We start from the raw sequence: 23,931 nt of genomic DNA, 5'->3' as shown, positions 1-23,931 counted from the left end.
CCGCGCAGGAATATCGTAAGCCGCGAAAGTTAGACAGGGGTGTACCATCTTAAGGGCCGCGTTGCGGAAGTGTACCATCTTAAGGGCCGCGCTGCGGAAGTGTACCATCTTAAGGGCCGCGTTGCGGAAGTGTACCATCTTAAGGGCCGCGTTGCGGAAGTGTACCATCTTAAGGGCCGCGTTGCGGAAGTGTACCATCTTAAGGGCCGCGCTGCGGAAGTGTACCATCTTAAGGGTCGCGCTGCGGAAGTGTACCATCTTAAGGGCCGCGCTGCGAAAATGTACCATATTTGTCAATGCAGGTAGTGCAGCGCAGTCAGCGCGGGGTTGTCAGCGCAGTCGGTGCAGCGCAGTCAGCGCGGGGTTGTCAGCACAGTCGGTGCAGCGCAGTCAGCGCGAGGTTGTCAACGCAGATCACTTGAGTCTTCCCAGCACAGGTTATCTAAGCCCTTATTATCTTTAATGATGTTCGACGAATCAAAAGGAATAATTGCTATCTCTTTTATCTCAGCTTATTTCCAGCATTAAAATACTTTGTCTTTATCATTTTTGCAAAGATTGACAGTTCTTGTCTAATAAGTCGCAGGGAATCGTGTATGCTTAATTGACACGGGAGAGCAGCACAGCGCTGACTTCACACCACACACCACTAGTTGAACAAAGAGAACGCTGTTCAACTAGACTAGGGGGGAGTAGCTGATGAGGACTGTAATTCCCATCAGCGCTGTGCTTAGCAATCTAAGCCTATTTTACCTTATTATTACTATTATTATTATTATTATAGAAACTAACAGCGCAGGTACGATCGGATATCTTAGATAAAAGAGTAAGAAATCCACCTAAGTAGATGGAGTGAAGAATGATTGCACACAGAAACCTTCCCACGCAGCCAAGGTGCCTTCCTGCGCAGCCAAGTAGCTTTCCCGTGCAGCCGCGCAGCCAAACCAGAGCAGCGCAGCCGAGCTGCACAGCCAGACCAGAGCAGCGCAGACCAAACCAGAGCAGCGCAGCCGAGCTGCACAGCCAGACCAGAGCAGAGCAGCGCAGACCAAAGCAGCGCGGACCAGAGCAGAGCAGCGCAGACCAAAGCAGCGCGGCAGCGCTGCGCAGTCAGAGCAGCGCCACCAAAGTGCCTTTCCTGCGCAGCTACGTGTGATAGTTCAACTTCGGGAATAAGACCGTTGTACTGAGTTTTGGGCCCAATTGACTAGATGAGTGGGCTTTTAGAATTAGGGTTTGCTCACAAACTATAAATAGCACATCTATTGGAAAACTAGAGGATCAACTCATTCAAGCAACACACTTGTAATATGTAACTCTCTCTCAAAGTATAGTGAAACCAACGAAGAACCTCTCGTGGACGTAGGTCTTGATGGCCAAACCACGTAAATCCGTGTGTCATTTATCGCTTTCTAATTTCTAGTTTAGGTGTTGGTGATTCCGTGCTTCACCAAAAATAAATGGAGTACTGATCAAATTTGGTTGATCAAATCGATCTAGTTGATGATATTGAAGAGCATTTGAGCAATGAATAAGAACTATTGTGTCGTCCTGGCTAATAAGGTCGTCGGAAACCCCAAGATTGAGAGCATATATATAGAGATAGAAAGAGTGAGCGAGAAGAAACGTGTTCGAACGTGAATAGTTGGATGTCTCTATTGACCTAGTTGAGCAGTATTTATAAGATGGTGCAACGTCCGCCAGGGTTTCGTCTGGACTTATCCCCTAGCCCAATTTGTTATGTTATTCATGGAAATGATCACCCAAGATCTTGTCCTGTCTTTTTCCTCAAGTTGATGCCGTTTTTAAGATTTGACTCGATTAATTCCGATAACCTAATATATGGGCCTACTTAAGTTAGAACTAATTGACTTTTGATTGGGCTAGCCGATTGGACCGTGAATATATGTTTAAATGGGCTATACGAATTTTGTCTAGAACAATTTCTAACACTTTGAAATAAAATATTAGTTTATTTTTAAAATTTATATTTATAAATAAATAACGTAAAGTTCGACGGGTAACTCAGTACATATTCATTCACTTGACAAGTATAGGTCTATAATAAGAATAAAAAAATTATGACATTTATTTCAGAGGGTATATTACCTACATCTTTATCATGCCAACTACTATTAAATCCAAGAAATAAAAGGAAAGAATGGGACAAATTTTCTGAAATTGGTATATAACCAAGAGAATATGCCACCAGTCCGCATTTCTTCAGGAAGATTCCTTGTTTCAAATTCGCATATTTTCCTCAATGTATTGCCTCCATTTTTGCATTCCACCACTCCACTTACTAATTTCGCTCCTGCGCATTGCCATTGCCATTATCCAGGTATATTTTGCGCTCTCTTTTTCTCGCGATATGATATATAAAAGGAAAGGTCCGTTTTTAATCATTGAATAAAAGTAATAGGTGAGGTCTTTTCTTATTTTCCATGCGATGGTCTTCATTATGTTAAAAAAAAAAAAAAATTATTTATGAGTTTATTGCGCTGTCGCATTTGAGGGGATATCATTTTAATTTTTTATGCATGGCTGGGTTGTGTTTATTTATTCTCATGTGTACTATATTGTATAAACTATAAAATCCTCATATGCTGGTTATATATATGCATCGTAATGGGATCATCGAGCTGTGTTGATTGTTTGAATTGTTTAAGGATGCCAATATTAGCAGATTTTTCATGTTCCACCTCCAGAATTGAACAACAATTTTAAACGGGTGCTGTAATTTCGGCTGTCTGAAACTGTCTAAATAGTGGAAGATTATTCCGAAAGAGATAAAAAAAAAATTATGTTCTTCTGGAGAGCTTGAACAGACAGGCCCAAGCAACAGAGCAAATTGGCATAAAAGTGTCTATGTGGTGAACGAGTGATGATTCTTGTAGTTGTACCACTATTTAGAAATCTGTTGTTTACGAGTGGAATGAATCTTGGAATGAGACGATGATAAGAAATTAATGATGCATTATAATGGTGTAGCATTTTCATTTTTTCAAATCTTTATCTCTTTGCAATGTACTAACATATATATCATGAACTAATATATTTTCCTTTAATAAGTTAGTGAGAAGCACGGGGACGGATACGAAATTCGGATGTTAATGAAGTTGAAATTATAATCTGATCAGCAAGCGCTCATCCTCATATCCTTTTGGCACTCAATAGAATGACTGGTGACAAGTCTAATAAAGCCTTGGGTGGAATACATGGAGTGCAGTTGCTTTCTCACTCACCACTTTCATTCCAAGAAATAAGAAAACATGATGATTTTATTCAATCAGCCTCTAATACAACCGCGTGTTCAAGGTGCCTAGCATTTGATTTCAAGCTAGCTTAGAGTTTTGTGATGAAGCAAGTTGGTCTAATGGTAATTATATATAGGAAAGTTTGGCATCAAAGACCTGCTTGTTTGAGGCCCATCCATTGCACTCATACTGGTACTCATTGTTCTATTCATCTTGCCTTTCTTCCTTATATTCCTTAACCAATTGCATGCAATTTCTCTTCCAGGTGATCACAACATTGCTGAAACCGTTGCTAATGTGCTTACTTCACTTCCTTTTATTGCCATCGGACTCCATGCCCCAAGGTGATATCAAACGACTTCGCATATGTCTTAATTTTGTTACTTGTCATATATTTTACTCTGTTTCTCATGCAGGAAAAATGTGAATTGTAAAATATACGCAAATTCATTGATTGGAGTGGGAGTTGCATCAAGTTTCTATCATGCTTCAAGAGGGAGATTAAGGAAGTATCTCAGATGGGCTGACTACACTATGATCGCAACAGCTACCGTGGTACTTACTTACTCTCAAACTTAATCTTTTCTTCAACAGCTGCTTCTTAGCAAAATAACGCTTTAATTGGCAATTGTGATTGGCAGTGCCTATCAAGAGCACTTAGGAAGGAGAACCCCAAGTTGTTGATGACAGCATCAGCTTTGTTTCTGCCTATACAACCCCTCATGGTTTCAGCAGTCCACACAGGAATAATGGAGGTATTTTTTTCATTACCACTCACACTTTGTCTCTTCAATTTTGCTACATTTCTCTTCTTGTATGCTGTGGTTTGAGCTCACAATATATATTGCGTTTAGGAGTTTTCCAGCCTTTGAGTAATCATGATGAAGTTGCAGTTTTTAAATTATGTGCATACAAATTATATTAAAAAATTATAATACTTAACTGCAACTGATCAACCATTTGAAATCCATCTGTTTGTATGTAAAACAAAAACTTCACTAAAACTAGGATCTCCCTTTTCTCACCCAATCCCTTCACTAAAACTAGGATCTCCCTTTTCTCACCCAATCCATTTACAATATTTAGAAAGTAATATTATTATCATTATATATTTGTATTATCTCTTTTATATATATCTATATATGCACACTACTAAATAGGGGTGGTTAACATAAAAGCCTCCTTAATTAGTGAAAGAATAAGGAACTAATATTATCCATAGATCTACCATTCATCAGCGGTGCAGATGAATTATACACATAAGACTCGGATCAATGATCAATGATCAATGTTTTAAATTTTATTAATCGAAAGTGTATGTGTGTTGGCATAGCGGAAGAATGGTTAATGCCTAAGGTCAAAGTTCTTGGATTCAAGTCCATCGTGGTGTGGTCTTTATATTTACTTATTTAATTGTTAATTTATATATATATATATATATATATAAAAAGCGTGATCATGGTGATAATTAAACTGCATTTTATCTTTTCGTATATATATCTTTATAAATTTTCATTTGCATTAAATGATTGGACTGGGCTTGCTATTTTGCCGCCCGGTCAGATTTCGGGCTAGCCCAACTCAATCCAGTAAAATTCGAAAGCTCGGTGGGCCGGGCCAACCCGGTCCAATTAACAACTCTATTTGAACACAACTCCTACTCAATATATTTATACAAGTAGTGCATTTTTTTATAATGTACATTTTTAACGCAAAACTAACGTACATACAATTATATAACGTACATATTGACAATTCAGTTTTCATAAATGTTTGGTTCAGTTCAACTTGTCAGAAAAGGGACAAATGTACTAGCTAGCGAGTAGTATGTTTATTTTTATTTTTTAATATGTTTCATTTCATGTACGAATTTTCATACATTCTAGCTTCGATAATTATATATGTTTCAGTTTAATTTCGTAAATTACTAATTTAATATTGGATCGTGCGAATATAATTCTAAGAGCTTGTGTGATACGCGGTATGCGATAAGGTGTTATATATTTAATTAGATTTTTTTTACTATGTGTTATATAATTATCATATTTGGTAGAATGTATTAAAATATTTGTAAAACCAGGGGGCTTAGCCCACTGGCCACCGGGTCCTCACTTAAGTGAAGTGACCCGGGTTCGATCCCTCTTGGGAGCGAATTGGAGATTGGAGATATAAGGTGGATTTGGTGAATGAAGAGATAAGGTGGTTCTTGGTGTGGATGGGGGAACTAATTACTAACATCTAACATGACTTTGCCCGATCAAAAAAAAATATATATATATATTTGTAAAATATAGTTTGGTATAATGTGTTAATATAAAGTTAATAATATATAATTGTAATTATGATTATACCATTTCCGTAGATGGTATACATTATCATTCAAATCAGTATAATATTTTCGGGCTTTTGATTTATAAAGACCGTGTGTTTTGTATTACTCCTTATCAAAAAAAATATTATGACATCATAAGTATATTATACACTCTAATCACTTGTACCAAATGAGTCCTAGGTATATTATGTTTTGTATTACTTCGAGTTAATTTTTGGTATTACTTTTGGTACAGGTGATCATACAGACTAATCATTATTACTTTTGGTACAAAACATAACACTTAACACACAAAGATTTTCGGGCTTTTCACTCTTTATGTTATTTATGTCCCCTTTCATTTCTTAGTTAATTTTTAATGTTGAGTTTGAGTTAATTTCTAGTTAAAGTAAGATTATAACTATTAATAATGAAAATTAACTTGATTTATAGAAGTTGGGATAATTTTTTTAAAAAAACATACACACAGTGCTTTGAATGTACTTGTCCTCGAATCAATAAAAAGAGAATAATTATTTATTATAGTGAATGAGCGAGTTATTTTGAGTCTTTTTCATTATTATGCATATATATTATGTATAGTGGTTTAATTATTGTGGGTTGATCAGGTTGCATTTGCTAAAAGAGCATTCGAGGATCCAGAATTGAGGGTGGCTCATAAGGTGCATAAGATGTCGTCGTTGTTAGGCGGGGCGTTTTTCATGGCTGACGACCTTCTCCCCCAAACTCCATATCTGCATGCTGCTTGGCACCTTGCTGCTGCTGTTGGAGTCACTACTTGCAACAAGCTCTTAGACTAATAACAAACACCAACTGCATTTGTTATATATAATAATTAAATCATAGCACAAGCAGGGGCGGAGCCGGGGGGGGGGGGCAGTGGGGTCACTGGACCCCCCTGGAATTTCCAAAAATCCCAGGGGTATTTTAGTAATTTTACAAATATATTTAAAAAAATAAAAAATATTAATTTTATCTAATTTTCTAATTGGAATTCCAATCTCTAACTTCTGCGAATTTCAATCCTTAACTTCGCTGCACATCATCTATTTCTTCGCTGCTCTCCGTTCGTTCTCACTCGCAATCGCCATATCCCAGTTTGACTCTACCGTTCGTCTACCGTTGAGCTACCTCCGTTTGTCTCCCTCAGTTCATTTGCCTTTCGTTGCTCCGTAAGTAAATGTTATGTTTCCTATTCTTGGTCAATAATAGCTCAATGCTCACATAAATTTATTTAAGGGGGTGTGGGGGATGTTCATGTTCCTTAGTCCTTGCTCCTTACTGTTACTCTAGTTTTATTTAAGGGGTGTGGGGGAAGTTCATGTTCACATAAATTTATTCCAGAGTCCTTCCAAAAAATAAAACAATAAATTATCGTACTAGTTTAGTGATGCTAGACGACTAATGTGGTGGTTATCTCATCTGCTATAATAATAATTCAAATGCATTTACAGACAATATTTCTAGTATGATGTATTATGTATATTGTGACAGAACAAAGGTAAAGTTGCTAAATGGTAAGGTATGTCTTTTCTAAAGAAAACATATGCTACAATTTGAGACTTTTCTAGTTTTCTGCCCCGCTTTTGTAGAGCTTGCAAATGATGATTTTGGGTATTGACTTTACAATATAACTTGTGCTTGGTTATTAATATGCTTGCTTATTGTTATATTGGACTTTTTTAAAAAAATAATTATGTTTATTTTTTTAACTTGTTATATAATTTAAATAACATTATAATTATATTAATTATTATTATTTATTTTTTAATTTTTTTATTTAATTATTATTTTTTTGAAAAAAAAAATTTTGGACCCCGTGAGTCGAAAGTCTGGCTCCGCCCCTGAGCACAAGCTTATCTTAGTGTACTTTATTTAGTTCCAAATTAAATATCATAGGTTGATGCATTCCCCAGTTCTTGATACTGCAATTAACATGCATGTGATTGTGTACACATTGCAGCTTTTTGCTGTTGCCCATTAATTTCTCATTCTGAATAGTTATCACTCTCTCAGTTTGTGAATGGTTTTATGAGGTGTTGTACTGGTATAGTAATGTTATACCGGTACAGTTGGAATTTGGTTGAGCTTCATCAATCAAATCATTCTTTAATCACTATTAAGAAAAAATGTGGACTTAGCTAGCCATGCCCATATATATTTTCTAGAGTATAATACTAATTGCAGGTATAGGTAGCTATTATACACGTGGATACCAAATGAGACGCAAGATTCAAAATAGACATAATTAATCTTGCATAATAATGCCAACATGCATGTATAAATGCTAACAACCTGAGGACCAATTCACATAAATTGCATCTTTAAATCTTTAACTGCTAAAGGATGAGTTTAATTAAATGCATATATAATTAATACATATAGGCGAGATAGTCTACTAATTAATTATTATTTTCAGCATCCCTAAATGTGATAACGACGAATATTGCATGCACGACCGATCGAGATATATAATCCTGCAAAAATTATTACTACTACAGTAGAGTTCATTATTACCTAGGTTGCACAGGTGCGGGGGAGCGGGTGCGGGAGCGATACGATTCGAGTGCGGGGATACGGATTTTCAAAAATTATAGGGTGAGATTCGTGAAGGATACGTCTATTATATTTATATATTTTATTATATATAATCAATCAAATACATATATATTTATATATTTTATTATATGTAATTTATCAAATTTAAAAATTACTACTAGAATAAAATCTAAAAGGCTATATTAAAAGAACCCATTTAAAATAAAAATATATTTCAATTCCCCACCCCAACCCCACCCACTAAACATATATTTAAATTCCCAAAAATCCAACCTGTCCCCCACCCCCAATTCTCGTCACCCCCTTACCCCAAATCCAGTTTCTTTTCCCCTCCCCAAATTTCCCATCGATGTCGGCCGCCTCCTGCTTTCCTTCTCTTCAGACCCAGACCTCGCCTCCCCTCCCATGGGCCACGGCCCCATCCCCAATCCACCTCCGTCCGCTTCAATTGTTTTAAATTCAGTCTGCTATCTCTCGCGCCGCACCGCACTGCGCCGCTCTGTGCTCTGCCGTCCGCGCACGCCGGCCATTTCTCCCTGCGCCGCTGCGCACGCCGGCCATTTCTACAGCCGCGACTCAGCCAGAGCACTGCCATCGCCACCTCCCTCGCTACAGCCGGATTCGTGAGATTGGCGCACCCGATTCGCGAATCCGATTTTTTTTTTTTTGATTTTTGGGGGGATTCGCCAGGTGGCGAATCCCGTGCGAATCCCACGCGAATCGCGCCCGCACCCGCCCCCCGCGCGAATCGGATACTGCACGGTGTTGATTTCCGGCGAATCCGTGCATTATAGATTATTACATAATAAATGGCATCAAATAAACTCTGATCACTGACGAAGTTTTCGCAGGCGTAGATTTCGGTACAATCGGTCACATGAGATACTCTCTCTCACTATTTTGTGTGTACCACTCTTAATTTATTATAATTTATAATTATATTTTCTTTAATTTTAATTTATTATAATTTAATATTATAAAACACTACAACAAAAAATGGTTTTCCGGACACCAAAAAGTGCCCCAATATGTGCTCTATTGGGGCACTTCTTATTTTCGGGGCACTTAGTACATGTGCCTCCAAGTATCGTGTCCCAATAGGGTTAGGGGCACTTTTTATGTGCCTCGATATCAATAGATTACCAGACAATTTAATATGCCCCAAGATTGATTTGTAGAGGCACATAAAAGTGCCCTTTAAAATATTTCGAATCCTATTGTTAAGTTTATAGGGATATTTATTTGTGCCTTCAAAAGAAATATTGGGGCACTTATTGTGTCCTTTGATTATTTATTGGGACAAAAAAATGTGTATCTTTAAATTTATTTTTTGTCCCCAAATCAATGTTATGGGACACTTATTGTGTCTTTTGATTATGTATCGGGACAAAAAATGTGTAGGCTCAAAATTTATTTTATGTCCCCAAATTAATGTTATAGGGCACTTATTTGTGTCTTTTGCTTAAATATCGGGACACAAAATATGTATCCTCCATAATTCATTTTATGTCTCGAGATCAATATTATGAGACACTTATGTGTCTTAAGATGAACACATGAGGCACTTATTTTGACATTCAAAAGAAATTAGAGACACTATTATCCGTAGTATTAAAAATGTATGCTCTAAAATTATTATATAAATAAGTGTAAAAAAGACACTTATTGTACAAATACAATCATATCATATTCTTTTGGCTACAAAAATACGCAAAGTTAGCCTGCACCTTCAGATTGGCTACAAAGGATAGAATCAGTTACATCAAAAGCATCATCCTTCTCGAGGTCAGTCTCATATGATGAAAGCAGCCTTCTCTGCAACAATGGTATAATTGATAGGTTAAATGACATGTAGTCAAATTACATTTCACAGCTTCAATTAAAATCAAGACAGATATGATATTGACAAAGTAATAATTGATCATAACATAAAATAGCACAATAAATTAGGCGAATAATATATAGGGAATGCAGAGAGTCATAGACTGAGTATGAGCAAACCAGAAATTTGCCCTTGAACAAATAGTTTAATGCTCATGGTAATTTTGCACTTACATGATCCTCAAAATCACTACTAGCCAAATTGCTCGAGAGATTTCTCATCAACAATAGTACCTGTTTAAGAGACAAAGACAGAGATCATGAGATGTTATGAGCTTACACTTACGATATTTAAATGTCAATTCAGAGAAGAGAATTGGATTTCTTTGATCAAAGTAAAAGTAACACTGCATTTGCCGCTGAGATGCATGAGGGAGAGAGGAAGGTGCCATGTTTAGCGTTGTGACAATTATAGTTACTAATTAGAATTACCATCAGAGAATCCCACAAACTCAAACTTGAACTTCAATATTCTACTTTGTTAATCATATTAGATGCAGATAGGCTGCTAAGTGCCAAATAAAAGAACACATATAACTAAGATACAAAATATCTGAGATGATTGTTAAGGATTAGATAGTATAATCAACCAAAAATTAGTTTAGATGAAAACCAACAATAACTCAATAACAGAAAATACAGTAAACTAGTGACAAGTGGACAACATAGAGCAAAGCACCATTGCACGCTTTCATAGAGCATTCAAGAAAGACAGGGCTGAAACTAGTGAAGATACACTACAGCTCTAAAGGAATGTGCAAAAGTGACCTTCGTCTTCACAAGGTAAATTACCTACACACATTTCATTAAGAAAAGCATCTCACATACTTGTCGATTATACACTATTAAAACCTCTGCTTCTTGTTTCACTGACTAAATCAGGTCATAGTTTTGATTAGGTGATCAAATCCATTCGACTTCTAAAGAGGTTTCTAATCCTTAACTTCTAGAGGAATTTTGCAGCTACAAATGGATCAGAAGAATCAAGTTTAGAAAGCATACTGTCTCAATATCAATTGGGTCCATCTTCTTCAATTTATGCAAATGGCCAGTCACATTTGGGTCAAAGACACTGCCTATGAAACTGTACACTTGACCAAAATCAGGGAGAACTGCATTCAGAAAAAAAAATAGAGGTTAGTATATCCTTTAAAGCAATAAGACAGTAATAGGTCAGATACCAGTGTAGACTAAAAATTACAGTATAGCTTGGACAAAAGAGAAAGGTTAATGTAATCCAGCAAGATTGCAGACGGCAGAGTGAAGCATGTAATACGTAACAAGGCTAAAGTAGAAGTAGATAAGCAAGAAAACCAGATTCAAATATCAAATTAGCCTGCAGGTGCACATTAGCTAGAAGTTTAAATCGATGAATGAAAAGCAGAAGCAATTATAGTGCAGTATACATACACCTCAAGATGACCACTATCACAAGCAAAAATTACAGCACATAAAATATGACGAGTTTGAACTTCATTAACTTTTTTTTTATGCGGATTTCATAAAAATATGATTGACCATCTTATCAGTACTGGAATTGGAATTGATAATTACCTGAATAGATGATTAAAATCTTTTACTGCTTTAAACAGTAGACTATAAAAAAAATAAGCCAATAAGGCAGGTACTGCCTTCTCATCTCTTTTTCGAGTTGTATGCGAAAAATTGGTATTCTACAAGGGTTTCTCTGTCCAGCCAGGTATAGATGCAGTAGTTTCATTTCTTAGTATTGCAGAAGGATTAGGCCTCCTTCCAAATCCGTTATCAGGAACAGCAGCCGAGCCATGGAAGGATAGTCACTCTTGTGAAAGAACTGGAGCTTCAAAATAAAACAAAAAAAAAAGTTAGGTTTCTAAAGTTTGCCACTTTGAGCATGGTTAAATAGAAATCGAGCATACCAATTTTAGAAGCTTTCTATGGGTATGGATGAGAAACAATATATCAGCTGAGAAACAAAAAAAAACATATATATAACAGTAGATCATATATGTATATAAATATTTTCTCCTCCCTCTCATGTTTCACATTTTCCGTGTATAAATAAATTATACATTTCGTCATGATATATGTTACTAAAAACATGAAAATAAAAGACATGATTAGAAACTTCATAAATGGAGCATTGTAACCATGAACAGATCAGAAAGTAAATTAGGCTAAACAAAACGCACTCAGCAACAATCTAAGATCAAATAATTTAGAGCAAATATAATGGAAAATAAAACCATGACTTGTTGATTGCAAATTCAATAGTGGTATTCACACAGAACATAAACTGAATTCATCAAGATAATAACCCCAAGAGCATAATTCATAAACACCAATAGCATAAAACATAATATACAACATCATGTGTGAATGAGGTGTGAAGCTGTTACATAGAAAACTCATGGATGCAAATATACACATTAAAAATCAATATGATCATTGTAGTCTGTGGACAATAATCTTGAAGAAGAGGGTCACAACTAAACCACATAACTTAAGAAGACTTACTTTTGAGAAGCAAAAGGCGTCTCAAGTGCAGGCTTGTCCCGAAGATCTATCTGAAACCAACCAAAAATGAACATGAAAGTAAACAAACTATTCTCAGCTGCATTATAAACGAACAACCATATCAAGCAAAATATTCTAACAGATCATCTATTATATCATCAGGCCCTATCAAGTCCACCAAAGTCTTAAATTCAAAATGGTATACTGTTATTATCAAATTAAGGTTCTAGAGCAATATTCACTATAAACAATAGCTTTTGATATTCACCAATGCTTCCGAACTAACACCAAACTGACCAATCACACATAGGCAACACACTTAACAAAGTCATGAGTTATGAGAGGGAAAAGATTTGACAAATAAGTGGTAAAATCAGAGTTCAACCATAACGTGGGAATAATGTGATTGGGGACTTCACAAAACTAAATAGACAGAATTAAAGAGGGTAAAACACTAACAGGTGACGATTGTGCGATTGCTCTTCACCGTAGAAGACGCTTTTAATTTGGGGATACTGCAAATCGCAACGGTGGCTGAAAGCAGATGTTGGATATCGGCAGCGCACGTCGGCAGAAATCGGCCGCTCAGCAGTGACAACAGCGCAGCTGCGGGATGTCGGGCGGCGCAAGAGATGTGCTGCTCCAGGAGATATCGGCGGCACAATGGTGAAAAATTCAAAGGATTTTCAGATTTTGTATTTTTATGCTAACGTAGATTGGAAAATTAGTGTGATAAAGGAGAGAGTCGAGAGTGAGATAGGGCAATTGGTAGGTTTTGAGTGAAATTGAAAGAGATTTAAGACGTGGGAGTTCTTCCGCCAAAATGAGAGAGAAAACTGGAGTGCGCGAATCCTTCCGCCAAAAGATTTTAATTAGTGAAATTATTAACTATGTGCCTCTATATCTAATTAATATTTAATAAGTGTCCCAAAAATATATTTAGAGGCACTTGATAAAAAAGTGTCTCTACCTAAGTGCCTCAATATATCTTTTTTGTTGTAGTGAAAAGATAATTAACAAGGGTTCACTCGTCCAATTAAAATTTATAATTATTTTTTTATATTTATTTGAATTAATAATTGATTATTTGGGTTCATTAAGTTAAAGTTAGGGTATATAATTTTTTTAAATTTTAATTTTTAATTATAAATATTAATTAGAGTTTATAATATAATAATATTTTTTTATTTTTATAAAAAACAATTATAATTAAGATAGATAAATTAAGAATGATACACACAAAATAGTGTGACAGCGGATCCCATTCCCATCTGACAATTGGTCGACCGATCGACGATGATGGCAAGACTAATTAAGATGTGGCTCAATTAGTGAGCTCGAACAAGTTTAATTCTACTAAAATGTTCAAACACTAACAAGATAAAATGACTAAATTTAACAAGTTCAAGTTACAATTAATATAATATGCCGTATAATATGCGTGTCAATGTTTTTCAACTATAAATTGTTATTTATGTGAGTGGTTTCCATGATTCTTTACAGCACCGCAACATTACTAACAAATTCTATATTTATTAAATGACATTACTAATATATATATAGCTACCTATAGATAAAGTCTTATATTAGTAATTGAGCCACATTCATGTTGAGGGGCAAGTAGGGTCCTGGTCCTCCTAGAAGATATATATTATACTATACTAGTACGTCCATCCGTGCGATGCACGGTAAAATTGAATTAAACGACATGTTTAAATAAATAAATAAATATAAATATTAAACAGAAACAAAATATACAAATGAAAAATATGGTTTAAATTTATAAATGCAATTTTCAATTATGTATAAAATGTAATGATAATTATAGTTATTAAATTATTTTAAATTATTTGATAATGAATATTAATATTACATGTTATTATTATAGAGAATTTCACATAATGATAATAAATAAATATTTTCATACATAAACATAAACAAAAAGTTGTAAATTTTTAACAAAGAAAAAGAAAATGAAGTATTTTGAAATTTTAATAACCTATTCGTTTTAAATTCATTTTTAATAGTAATTTTTATACCATATTAAAGATCTTCTGCCGAACTTAAATTAAGATGCACATTGAATGTTTTTTCATAAAATAAATTTGACGATGTTTAGAAAAGAATTAAAATTATAAATAAAAAAGAGAACAAAATAGTTAAAAATTGATAGGAAAAGGGGGAGAAAAGATGGAGAGAGAAAACTCCCCTTTTATATAGTATTATATAGATTAATATAGAGAAACTCTTGTATTTTCGAGAGGATATATTTTTTTTTTTGAGAAATTACAGATAAAATTTTACGATAATAAGATTCCTTGGATGACGACACACATGTATCATATAAACCATTATGTTCATGTCTACTTGAAAACCTAATTTTCTATCTCTAATTTAGATTATTTTATTTTTATAAAGGGTGTGGTTTTAATGAGAAGTAAATTTTTTTATAAGAACGTGAGAAGTATTATATCAATGCATTAATTGTAAAAATTAGTGCATTCGATGTTAAAAATTAATGCACTCAAAGTTTTTTACTTTATCCAAGATTCGAACTCAGGTGATGCATTCATCCAGCAATATGATACATTTACCATAGATCTTGATGATCGAATGACTGAAAATGATTTTATATTATCTCTATCTCTCTCTCACACACACACACACACACATATATATATATATAGGGTGTGGTTCTAGAGAGAACTACATTATTTGTGAAAACGGGAGAACCATCAAATCTAATACATTCACTGTAAAAATTAATGCATTCGCTGTTAAAATTAATGCACTCAAGAAAATAAAAATAAAATTGCTCCCTTCAGGATTCGAACCCAGGATTTGCATTCATCCAACAAGATGATGTATCCACCGTAGATCTTGATGATCGAATGACTGAAAATGGTTCTCCGTTCTTTTTTTATTTATGGTTCTTTCATGAACCTCTCCCTATATATATATATATATATATATATATATATATATATATATATATATATAGGGTGTGGTTCTAGAGAGAACTACATTATTTGTGAGAACGGAAGAACCATCAAATCTAATGCATCCACTGTAAAAATTAATGCATTCGCTGTTAAAATTAATGCACTAAAAAAATTAAAAAAAAATGCTCCCTTCAGGATTCGAACCCAGGATCTGTATTCATCCAACAAGATGATGCATCCACCGTAGATCTTGATGATCGAATGGCTGAAAATGGTTCTCCGGTCTTCTTTTATTTATGGTTCTTTCTTGAACCTCTCCCTATATATATATATATATATATATATATATATATATATATATAGTGAGAATGTTATGTTTCATGAGAAATGAGAATAACGAATAAGCCAATATAAATCTACGAATAAGTTGCTTGTAATGCATGAACAACTGTAAATAATTAATGTGGTGAAGCTTTCGCCCCCTTAGGATTCCAACTCATATTTGAATGAACATTTGTGTAATACTTTAATTACAACCAGTTTAATTAATTATATATCCGTAGATTTATATTAGCTTATTTGTTATTCTCATTTCACACGATTAATTTGAACAACATCAATCATTTGGCGAGAGTGTAAATAGTTCATATTGCCCTCAACGGGCGTATTTAGCAGTAGTTATAGGGTAGATCTCACAAGTAGTTGATGTAGCAATCACTTTGTAACAGTAACCAAAAGAAAATGAGAGAAGGTGCACATATTGTCCTGATCACAAGAGACTTTTTCGTGGTCTCAAGGGAGAGTATCACAGGCAAGAGGAAAAGAGAAAGAAAAATTGAAACAATCAAGAAAGAATCAAAATAAAAGGAGAACCTGGGCAATACAATGAATCAACAAATATAAACTCGATTGGTCATTGGCCAAGATATTCACTGCGTTGTGTATCTGCCATTTGTAAACTCCTAATAACTTGTTCCCCTTGTCACTTGTCACATTAACAAGCCCATTTTTCGTGCTCATTTGAGTATGTGTTAGGTCTAGATCGAGTCATTTTCTTGTGTTTTTCGTGTTTTGTGTCTAAAATGATACATTGTTCATAGGGAGTGCAAGTACATTTTTCGATAGAACAAGTCCCATTCCGCAAGAGAGACAAGAACTCGAAGTCATAGTGGGCATAACATCTATGCACTTTGCCTTGAATACCGTGTGGAGTCGGATCATTTTCAGGCATGAAGCCAAGGACACAGAGATTTGACCAGGGCGAAGGACAGAAGGCAAAGGTGATGGCCAAAGAGATAAGCAGAATTTGGGCGACAATCAGGCAAAACGGTGCACTCCATCGCACATACGAGTAGAAGTGAGCAAAATCCGGTTAAATCCGAAAATCCGAACCGAACCTAACCGAAATACTAATTTAGTTCGGTTAATTTGGTTTTCGGTTCGGGTTTGGTTTTGAATTTTGAAATTTTCGATTTTTCGGTTCGGTTATGGTTTTTATGAAAAAATATTTGGTTAACCGAAAACCGAACCGAAATAATAATTAATTTAATAATTTATATATATTATTTAAAAATTAAAATGATTATTATTACTACTATATAAAATAGTCAATAATTACTCTTAATCTCAGTCAATTTAAAAAAAATAAACTTTTCAATAATTACTCTTAATTTATACTCTTAATCTGTGGTTAAGATGTTTTGAAATTTTGGATTATTATTTTTTAGGGATTTCACACCGGCCCTGATTCATGGGCCAAGCCCTAGCCCACTACCACTCTATAAATAAGGGAGGATATTCACCAGAGAAGGGGATCGGCCAATGCTGCTCCATGCCCTATCCGACGACAGTCATTACTTTAGTTTTTCTTCTAACTTTATCATTTATGTTTTAGAGTGTGAGCGTATGAACAAGTCCGAAAGGAAATTTACTTTATAGTTTTTATGTTTTTATTTGCGTTGGCTATAGTTGGTGTTGGCCTGGGATTGCTTACCCGTTCAGACCTTTAATCATCAATTCAAGTATATTATTTTCCTGTTATTCTCTTTGCCTTTATTTATTTCATTATGCCTAACTAAGTTTTATTTCTTGGTTTGGGCTAAGTCGAGTTGGGTTTGGGTATATAAATCGTAAAGTCAAATGTGGGCATAATAATTGTGCATGCGCGTTCTCGAAGCACTAGGTCTAAATCAAATATATCTTGGTCAAACTTAGAATATTAATCGGCCGGTAATGTTTCGGGCAAGATTGGGTAATAAACAATATGCGGGCAAAAGTGTGGAGATATCATTCCGTATAATATGACTAGTGCGAGCGAGTGGTTGTATGCCTTGGGTATGCTTTTAGCTATTTGGGTCTGCTAAGCGTTAATGCATTCTGGATACCCACACAACTACAGTTTGACATGGGAAACCTACCAGTGCAGATGGGAAAAATAAACAAATTCAACCCAAAATGTAGGGTGCGGATAAGGGCTGGGTGAGTATGTGTTCATGACACCGTGACAATGAGAGGACATCTCATTGATTAAACAGCCTATAACTGTTGGGAACTTAATGAAATACCCTAGTCCTAGTTTTGATGATACCAAAATCCTTAAGTTTTCTTTGTAATAGACTAGAACTTTTTGAACTCAAGTGTTTGAGTTCTTTTTTTAGTTTAGCTAGTGTTCTGAAGACTAAAGACCGGAGGACTGAAGACTGAAGACTGAAGACTGAAGAGCTCGACTAGAGTTGCGTTTAAAGGCAGAGTCAAACACTGATGTTCGACTGATCGAGTTTCTCAACTAAAGGGTCAGTTACGACTGATTCATCAAATGCTGGCTACGTGAAATTAGCGGACTGATACTAAAGTCAAGTATCAGTTGACAATCTTCCTCGGACTGAACCTCCAACGTTTAAAGGAAGTTGCGCACTTCCAAGTACAGCCGCATTAAATGCAGAGATATTAAGGATCGTCATTTTCTCTGCATAGCCTTCCTTTTTGGTGATTACTTTTCAGAGGGACTCTACCTACTACATCTGAGAAGACATTTCTCACCAAATCAAGGAACCTCGAAGATTGAAGCCTCAGCCAAGATTTGAATATCTCACAAAGGATGAATTCTTGAAGACCATCTCCGCCAACAGACATATTCAAGGCCTCTCCTATAAATAGCGCTCGAGGATCACTTCAATCTTCACTGATTCAAAAGCTCAAGCTGAAACACTGCCAAATTTGCATCTCAGTCATTCAAAGCAATTCAACAATTTGAATCGAAGAAGAGAATCAACAAAGCCAAAATTAGAATAATGATTACTCACATTCTCTTAGAACCTTAGGCATATATCTTGTTTCATTCTAAGCCTAAGTTCCGATTACTGAATAGCTTGTTCTTCGTAATCTAGTTGGTACTTCGAACCTCCTTTTCAACTGACCGAAAAGAGTTTTTGAGTAGTGTGGAGATCAGACCAGCGTTCTGACTCCAAGAGATCTTAGTGCCCAGTGCGCGCTAAGTGTGTTTGAGAAATCCAACCCAGTGTGTTGGTGCTGGAACGTGTGTTTTCAGTTCAAGGTTTGCTGTGCACCCGCAAGCACAAGCCCATAGTGTTTGTTAGTGTGATCTACTGACCGTGGACGTAGGAATTGGATTTCGAACCACGTAAAAATTCCTTTGTCGTTTATCGCTTTCAGTTTTATTTTCTTATCTGTGCACAAACGTTCTTAACTTAAATTGACTAATCGCAAAGTGAAACATTAACTTGACAACGTGTTTTTAAAAGGCTTTTTCAAAAGATAAAGTTTTTCGCTGCATGTATTATTAGTCTAACTGATAATTCTTCGGATAGTCAGTAAGATTCATAACACTTCTTTGTTCCATCCAAGACTAAAGCTCTACGATTGTATCAATTAAAGTCTTGACTGTAACTGATATCTTTACTGAAGTTTTTTTCAGTATCAGTCTTCAACCTTTCGTTAACTGGTTCATCAGTCATACTTTTCAGTATCAGTTAACTGTTAAAGGTTGTATTGTGTTTGATTTTGAAAAACAGCCTTTAGGTGTATTCCCCCTCCCCATACACCTATTCTAGACCTTCTAAGACCCAACAATAACCAATGATGCGTGGGCACGACAAATATTCTTTAACCAATGACTGAAAATATAAACCATACCTAATAAGACTATGCCCAGACCAGGTCCCTTTTATTATTGATATTTTCTGTGTTTTATTTCAACTATTTACATACAGTCGCAGTCTACATTCTGTTCCGACCAGAGTCCTAGCTCTTAGACTAAAGTGCAACCCACTTATAATTGTGACACTGTGACACCGAGTACCAAGATACACTGACTCTCTGTGGGATCGATTATATACTTTCTATTAGCAGAACCTGATAGTGGGCATAGGATAATTTACAAATTCATTTACTCGAAGTCTTGACGACGAGCTTCAGCACATGTGCACTTTCATTCTTAGTTAAATCTATCATTATGGTTCAAAGACATGCAAGGGACTTCCTATGCAAGGTAACTTACTTGACCAACTACTCACTAGTACGCCTCAGTAAGTGTAATTAATCAACCAATTGAGTGCTTGACAGACCTGATATTAACTCAGGCAGACCGTAGTACTTCAATCTCTTGTGTCCACAATACTCTTGAGACGCAAAGTGATTACACACACTCTCTAGCCTTGATTTATTGGTGATCTAAGTCTACTAAGTTAATTAGTGACCGGTTAACTAATCAAAATGTATAAGACCATATTTGAATCAAGTAAGCACTTCGGAAACAAAGACATATAGATTTTCACGCCCAAGACAACCTCACGATTTTAAGAGTTTATATTCATACCATCACGCCCAACTCATGTTTACTAACATAGCTATACGTAAAGTAAATAGCAAACATCAAAATAAATTAAGACATTAAGGTTGTGTTTGGTAGCTTAGATAATTCTAAATAGCAAATATATATTGGATTATTTAGGTGTATGGTATCCTAGTTTAGTTAATTAGAAGGCCCGGTATTAGCCAAGGCCCATGTTAAATTTATTGTTCCTCTATAGAAATCACAATCGACCCCAACTCTAAGATACATAATACTGATTTGAACAGTGTTCAATATTATACTAATTGAGTGGACCCAAATACCTCTTACATATAGGGGTGGGACGGTACGGTATACCTTATTAAATCGGCCATACCTTATAGCTTACCTTTACCTCCGGTATGGAAAAAATTCATTCATTTACCTTACCTTTACCTACGGTATACCTTAAGTACGGTATGGAGAATATACAAAACCTTTACCGTACCTTTATTTCGGTATACCTTACCGAATTTCGGTTTACAACTATACTATAATATCAAAATAAATAATTTTATATTATTGTATGACTTATACTATATACTATATTTTATTTATTTTTGTATCATTTGATGATATTTATAAATTCATGTACAATTGTATATATTCACATAATACAGATTATATACATCATTTTATAAATATTTTTCAAAATATAAACATAAAAATATATATTATATATTTTAAAACTATAGATTTTGATACGATATATACCGCGATTTTCGGTATACCAATATATACGGACAACTGCGGTATATCAGAATAAGGTATTGTACCTTATTACCGGTATATACCGAATATTAAGGTATACTATAATAAGGTATGATACCGCATCACCGGTATATACAGTAATATTCGGTATACCAGTAATAAGATATCATACCGTGTTCCGGTATATACCTTTAATACGATATTTATTGATTTTTTCGGTATATACCGCGGTATCGGTATACACCGGTATACCCCGGTATCTGGAAAATCCATACCTTTACCTTGCCGTAAATCTTCGGTACGGTATCATACCTTACCAGAAAAATCGGTATACCTTAAATTCGGTATTTTACGGTACGGAATGACTGGTATACCGAGTTTTCGGTATATTTTTCCAGCCCTACTTACATATCCTCATTTTCTCTTCTGCAACTCGACACAATTGTTGATATTCTTACTGGCCGCCGTCGCCGAAAACCTCCATCCCTCATCCTAGAAACGACGCCGCTCACGATGAAATCAAGAGCCTTCGTCGCGCCGCATCGCCGCATCGAGAGCCTCTATTGCGCCTCCTTAATTTCTCGTGTTAACAAATTCCATCATCTTCACTATATCAGAGATTAAGAATAGATAACTTTTCTTTTTTCTATAAATTTTTCTCTATAATTTCACAACATTTGTAATTTCCCATCATGTTATTTTCCACCGCCTTAATTGCGCCTCCTTTAATTTCACAACATCTGTAATTTTCCATCATCTTTACCGCATCTCTAATTTCACCTTCATCGCATCAATTTCTCTTTCTGTAATTCTTTTCCATTGAATTTCTTGTGGATGAATTTTTTTTTAATTGTAATTTCTTGTGTTATGGAATTTTTTTTTCTCATTCTGTAATTTCTCTGTTTATGTAGTTGAAGATATTTCTTGTGGATTTGATGAAATTTCTCTTTACGTAATGCATCAAATTCTTTTTCTGTAATGGATCGAATTTCTCTATGCTTTTGTAAGTTCTTGTGAATGGAACTATTCTCTTTCTGTAATTTCTATAATTTCTTGTGGATGGAATTTTTTTCCATTGAAGTATATTTTCATTCGTTTTGTAATTTCTACAATTTCTCGTGGATGAATTTTTTTTTTTTCCATTGAAGTGTATTTTTCATTAGATGTTAAAATTGTAAAATAATGTGTTAGTCTTGGTTTTAATCTAGGATACCAAACATCAATTTTATGATATCTAGATTTTATATCTAAAATACCAAACAAAAGAAAATGATAGCAATCACCGCTTATTAATTTAACATATCTTGACTTTATCTATCTAGGTAAATTCTAACTTGGTTATCAAACGAAAGTAAATAAAATGAAAACTTACTATTGAACGAAAATAAAAACACAGCAAAGACCAACGCCGCTGAAAACAAACATACAAATACTAAACTAGCGTCTTGCCTCGCATAGCTTAATAAAAATGAAAAACTATTGCCAAGGGTTTGTGGGCGTTCTCTAAATCTTGTCTTTAATTTGTGCGTATGCAACTGATATTTATAGGAGAGAGTAGAAGTGGGCTGCAAGTCGTGGGCTAACTATTAGGGTTTGATCTTTCTTTTCTTGTAGAACACTTAGTGGTATCTCACTCAGATCCTTCCTGAAACCTTTTCGTAATGGCCTTTGTCAGACATATCCTGCCCCAATCCTTTCCGTATCGGCAACTGATCTTTCCTGATTTTCTTTCTGTTCCAAGGAATGAAATGATTCTCTATTTTCTATGTCCGCGATTTGATAAGATTTGACCACTTTGGCCTGTGCAGTACCATATCCGTTGCAAAATGTAATGCATTTTCATGTACAATATTATGCATTTCTGTATGTAATGTTATGCATTTTTAATTTCTTTGAAAACTTATACATCAAAACATGTGAGCTTCAGAAAATTCAAAAAAAAAGAAAGTTCATGCTCGGATTTTTCCTTGGAAGGCCTTGCATGCCCTCTGCCACGTGTCACAAACTTGGTGCGCCACATGGACAAAATATATGGTCCAGAATTGGTACTTCATACTACCGAAGACTTGGGTACTACAGATGCCTTCCAAGCCAAAGTACATGCAAGGGTAAAATAGGAATAAAATTTTTAAAAATGAAAAAATTAAAATAAAATGTGTATATATATATATATATATATATATATATATATAATTTTAAATTTTGACGGGACCTTGTCAAAAAAATTAATTTTCGACCCAAAAAGTATGATTTTAGTGACACTAAAAGTGTTGCCAAAAAATTGATGACATCTTTAAATGTAAATTTGGCTATATCAACAAATGCATCTAAATAACTTTATTTTATATAAAATATATATAAATAAATTTTTTAACTCACATAAATAATAACTACCCATCATATAATATTACAATTTTATTTAAACATCAAGGCAGTATTAGAATAATTTATGGTAATGTATGAAGTGAATAGGCAACGAATATGTTAAAATAATGCAGATATATAGTTAGTAGTTGGACATATGTAGGTAGCAATAAAGCTGGGAGATGAAGAAAATAATGTAGTATAGTAGTATACGGTTAATTTGCATGCACGAATGCACAAATTAATGTAGAAGAAGTGAGGGGGCGCCATAATTTGATCAATAATTCATCAAATTAAAAGGTACTCACTGTTACACAACTAAATTGCAGGAATGAGTCAAATTAAAGGAGACGCCATTGAATAGGGTTGGAGCTAAGGTATTGAAGAGACAAAAGATAAATGGTGGCAGGTGTGAGAGACGAGTGAGAATTAGTTGGGGAATTGAATTGTAGTGGGGGTGGGGGGGCGGGGGCAAGATGGAATGTGAAGAAATGTAGAAAAGGCGAAGCAAGACATTGAAGTCCCAATGACACACTCCTC

The 23,931-nt window shown here is 34.9% G+C and overlaps 1 protein-coding gene and 1 long non-coding RNA gene across 6 annotated transcripts; one reads left to right on the top strand and one right to left on the bottom strand.

The window, feature by feature from the left end:
* The first annotated feature begins 2,206 nt into the window (after nucleotides 1-2,206).
* On the top strand, nucleotides 2,207-7,371 carry LOC130986509 (uncharacterized). 2 transcript variants are annotated; one of them, XM_057909941.1, is made up of 7 exons: nucleotides 2,207-2,341; nucleotides 3,077-3,318; nucleotides 3,394-3,449; nucleotides 3,523-3,601; nucleotides 3,674-3,812; nucleotides 3,899-4,012; nucleotides 6,198-7,371. In XM_057909941.1, exons 2-7 carry the CDS (start codon nucleotides 3,179-3,181, stop codon nucleotides 6,387-6,389), a joined length of 720 nt encoding a protein of 239 aa, XP_057765924.1. In that variant the 5' UTR covers nucleotides 2,207-2,341; nucleotides 3,077-3,178; the 3' UTR covers nucleotides 6,390-7,371. The 2 variants fall into 2 exon arrangements, with proteins under 2 accessions (XP_057765924.1, XP_057765926.1); XM_057909943.1 differs by having other exon boundaries at nucleotides 2,268-2,341; nucleotides 3,073-3,318.
* A 2,383-nt stretch (nucleotides 7,372-9,754) lies between these two features.
* On the bottom strand, nucleotides 9,755-13,517 carry LOC130986508 (uncharacterized). 4 transcript variants are annotated; one of them, XR_009089285.1, is made up of 7 exons: nucleotides 12,985-13,431; nucleotides 12,526-12,575; nucleotides 11,928-11,974; nucleotides 11,584-11,842; nucleotides 11,032-11,141; nucleotides 10,204-10,263; nucleotides 9,755-9,963 (listed from the first exon to the last, which is right to left on the bottom strand). It is a non-coding gene; the product is annotated as an uncharacterized LOC130986508 (long non-coding RNA). The 4 variants fall into 4 exon arrangements; XR_009089284.1 differs by having other exon boundaries at nucleotides 11,584-11,848; nucleotides 12,985-13,427; XR_009089286.1 differs by lacking the exon at nucleotides 11,928-11,974 and having other exon boundaries at nucleotides 11,584-11,848; nucleotides 12,985-13,517.
* Nucleotides 13,518-23,931: the final 10,414 nt, after the last annotated feature.

Source organism: Salvia miltiorrhiza, chromosome 5 (genome assembly GCF_028751815.1).
Source record: "Salvia miltiorrhiza cultivar Shanhuang (shh) chromosome 5, IMPLAD_Smil_shh, whole genome shotgun sequence".
Classification (NCBI taxonomy): domain Eukaryota; kingdom Viridiplantae; phylum Streptophyta; class Magnoliopsida; order Lamiales; family Lamiaceae; genus Salvia; species Salvia miltiorrhiza.
The sequence above is the reverse complement of the archived record's forward strand: the minus strand, read 5'-3'. Positions and strand labels throughout refer to the sequence as shown.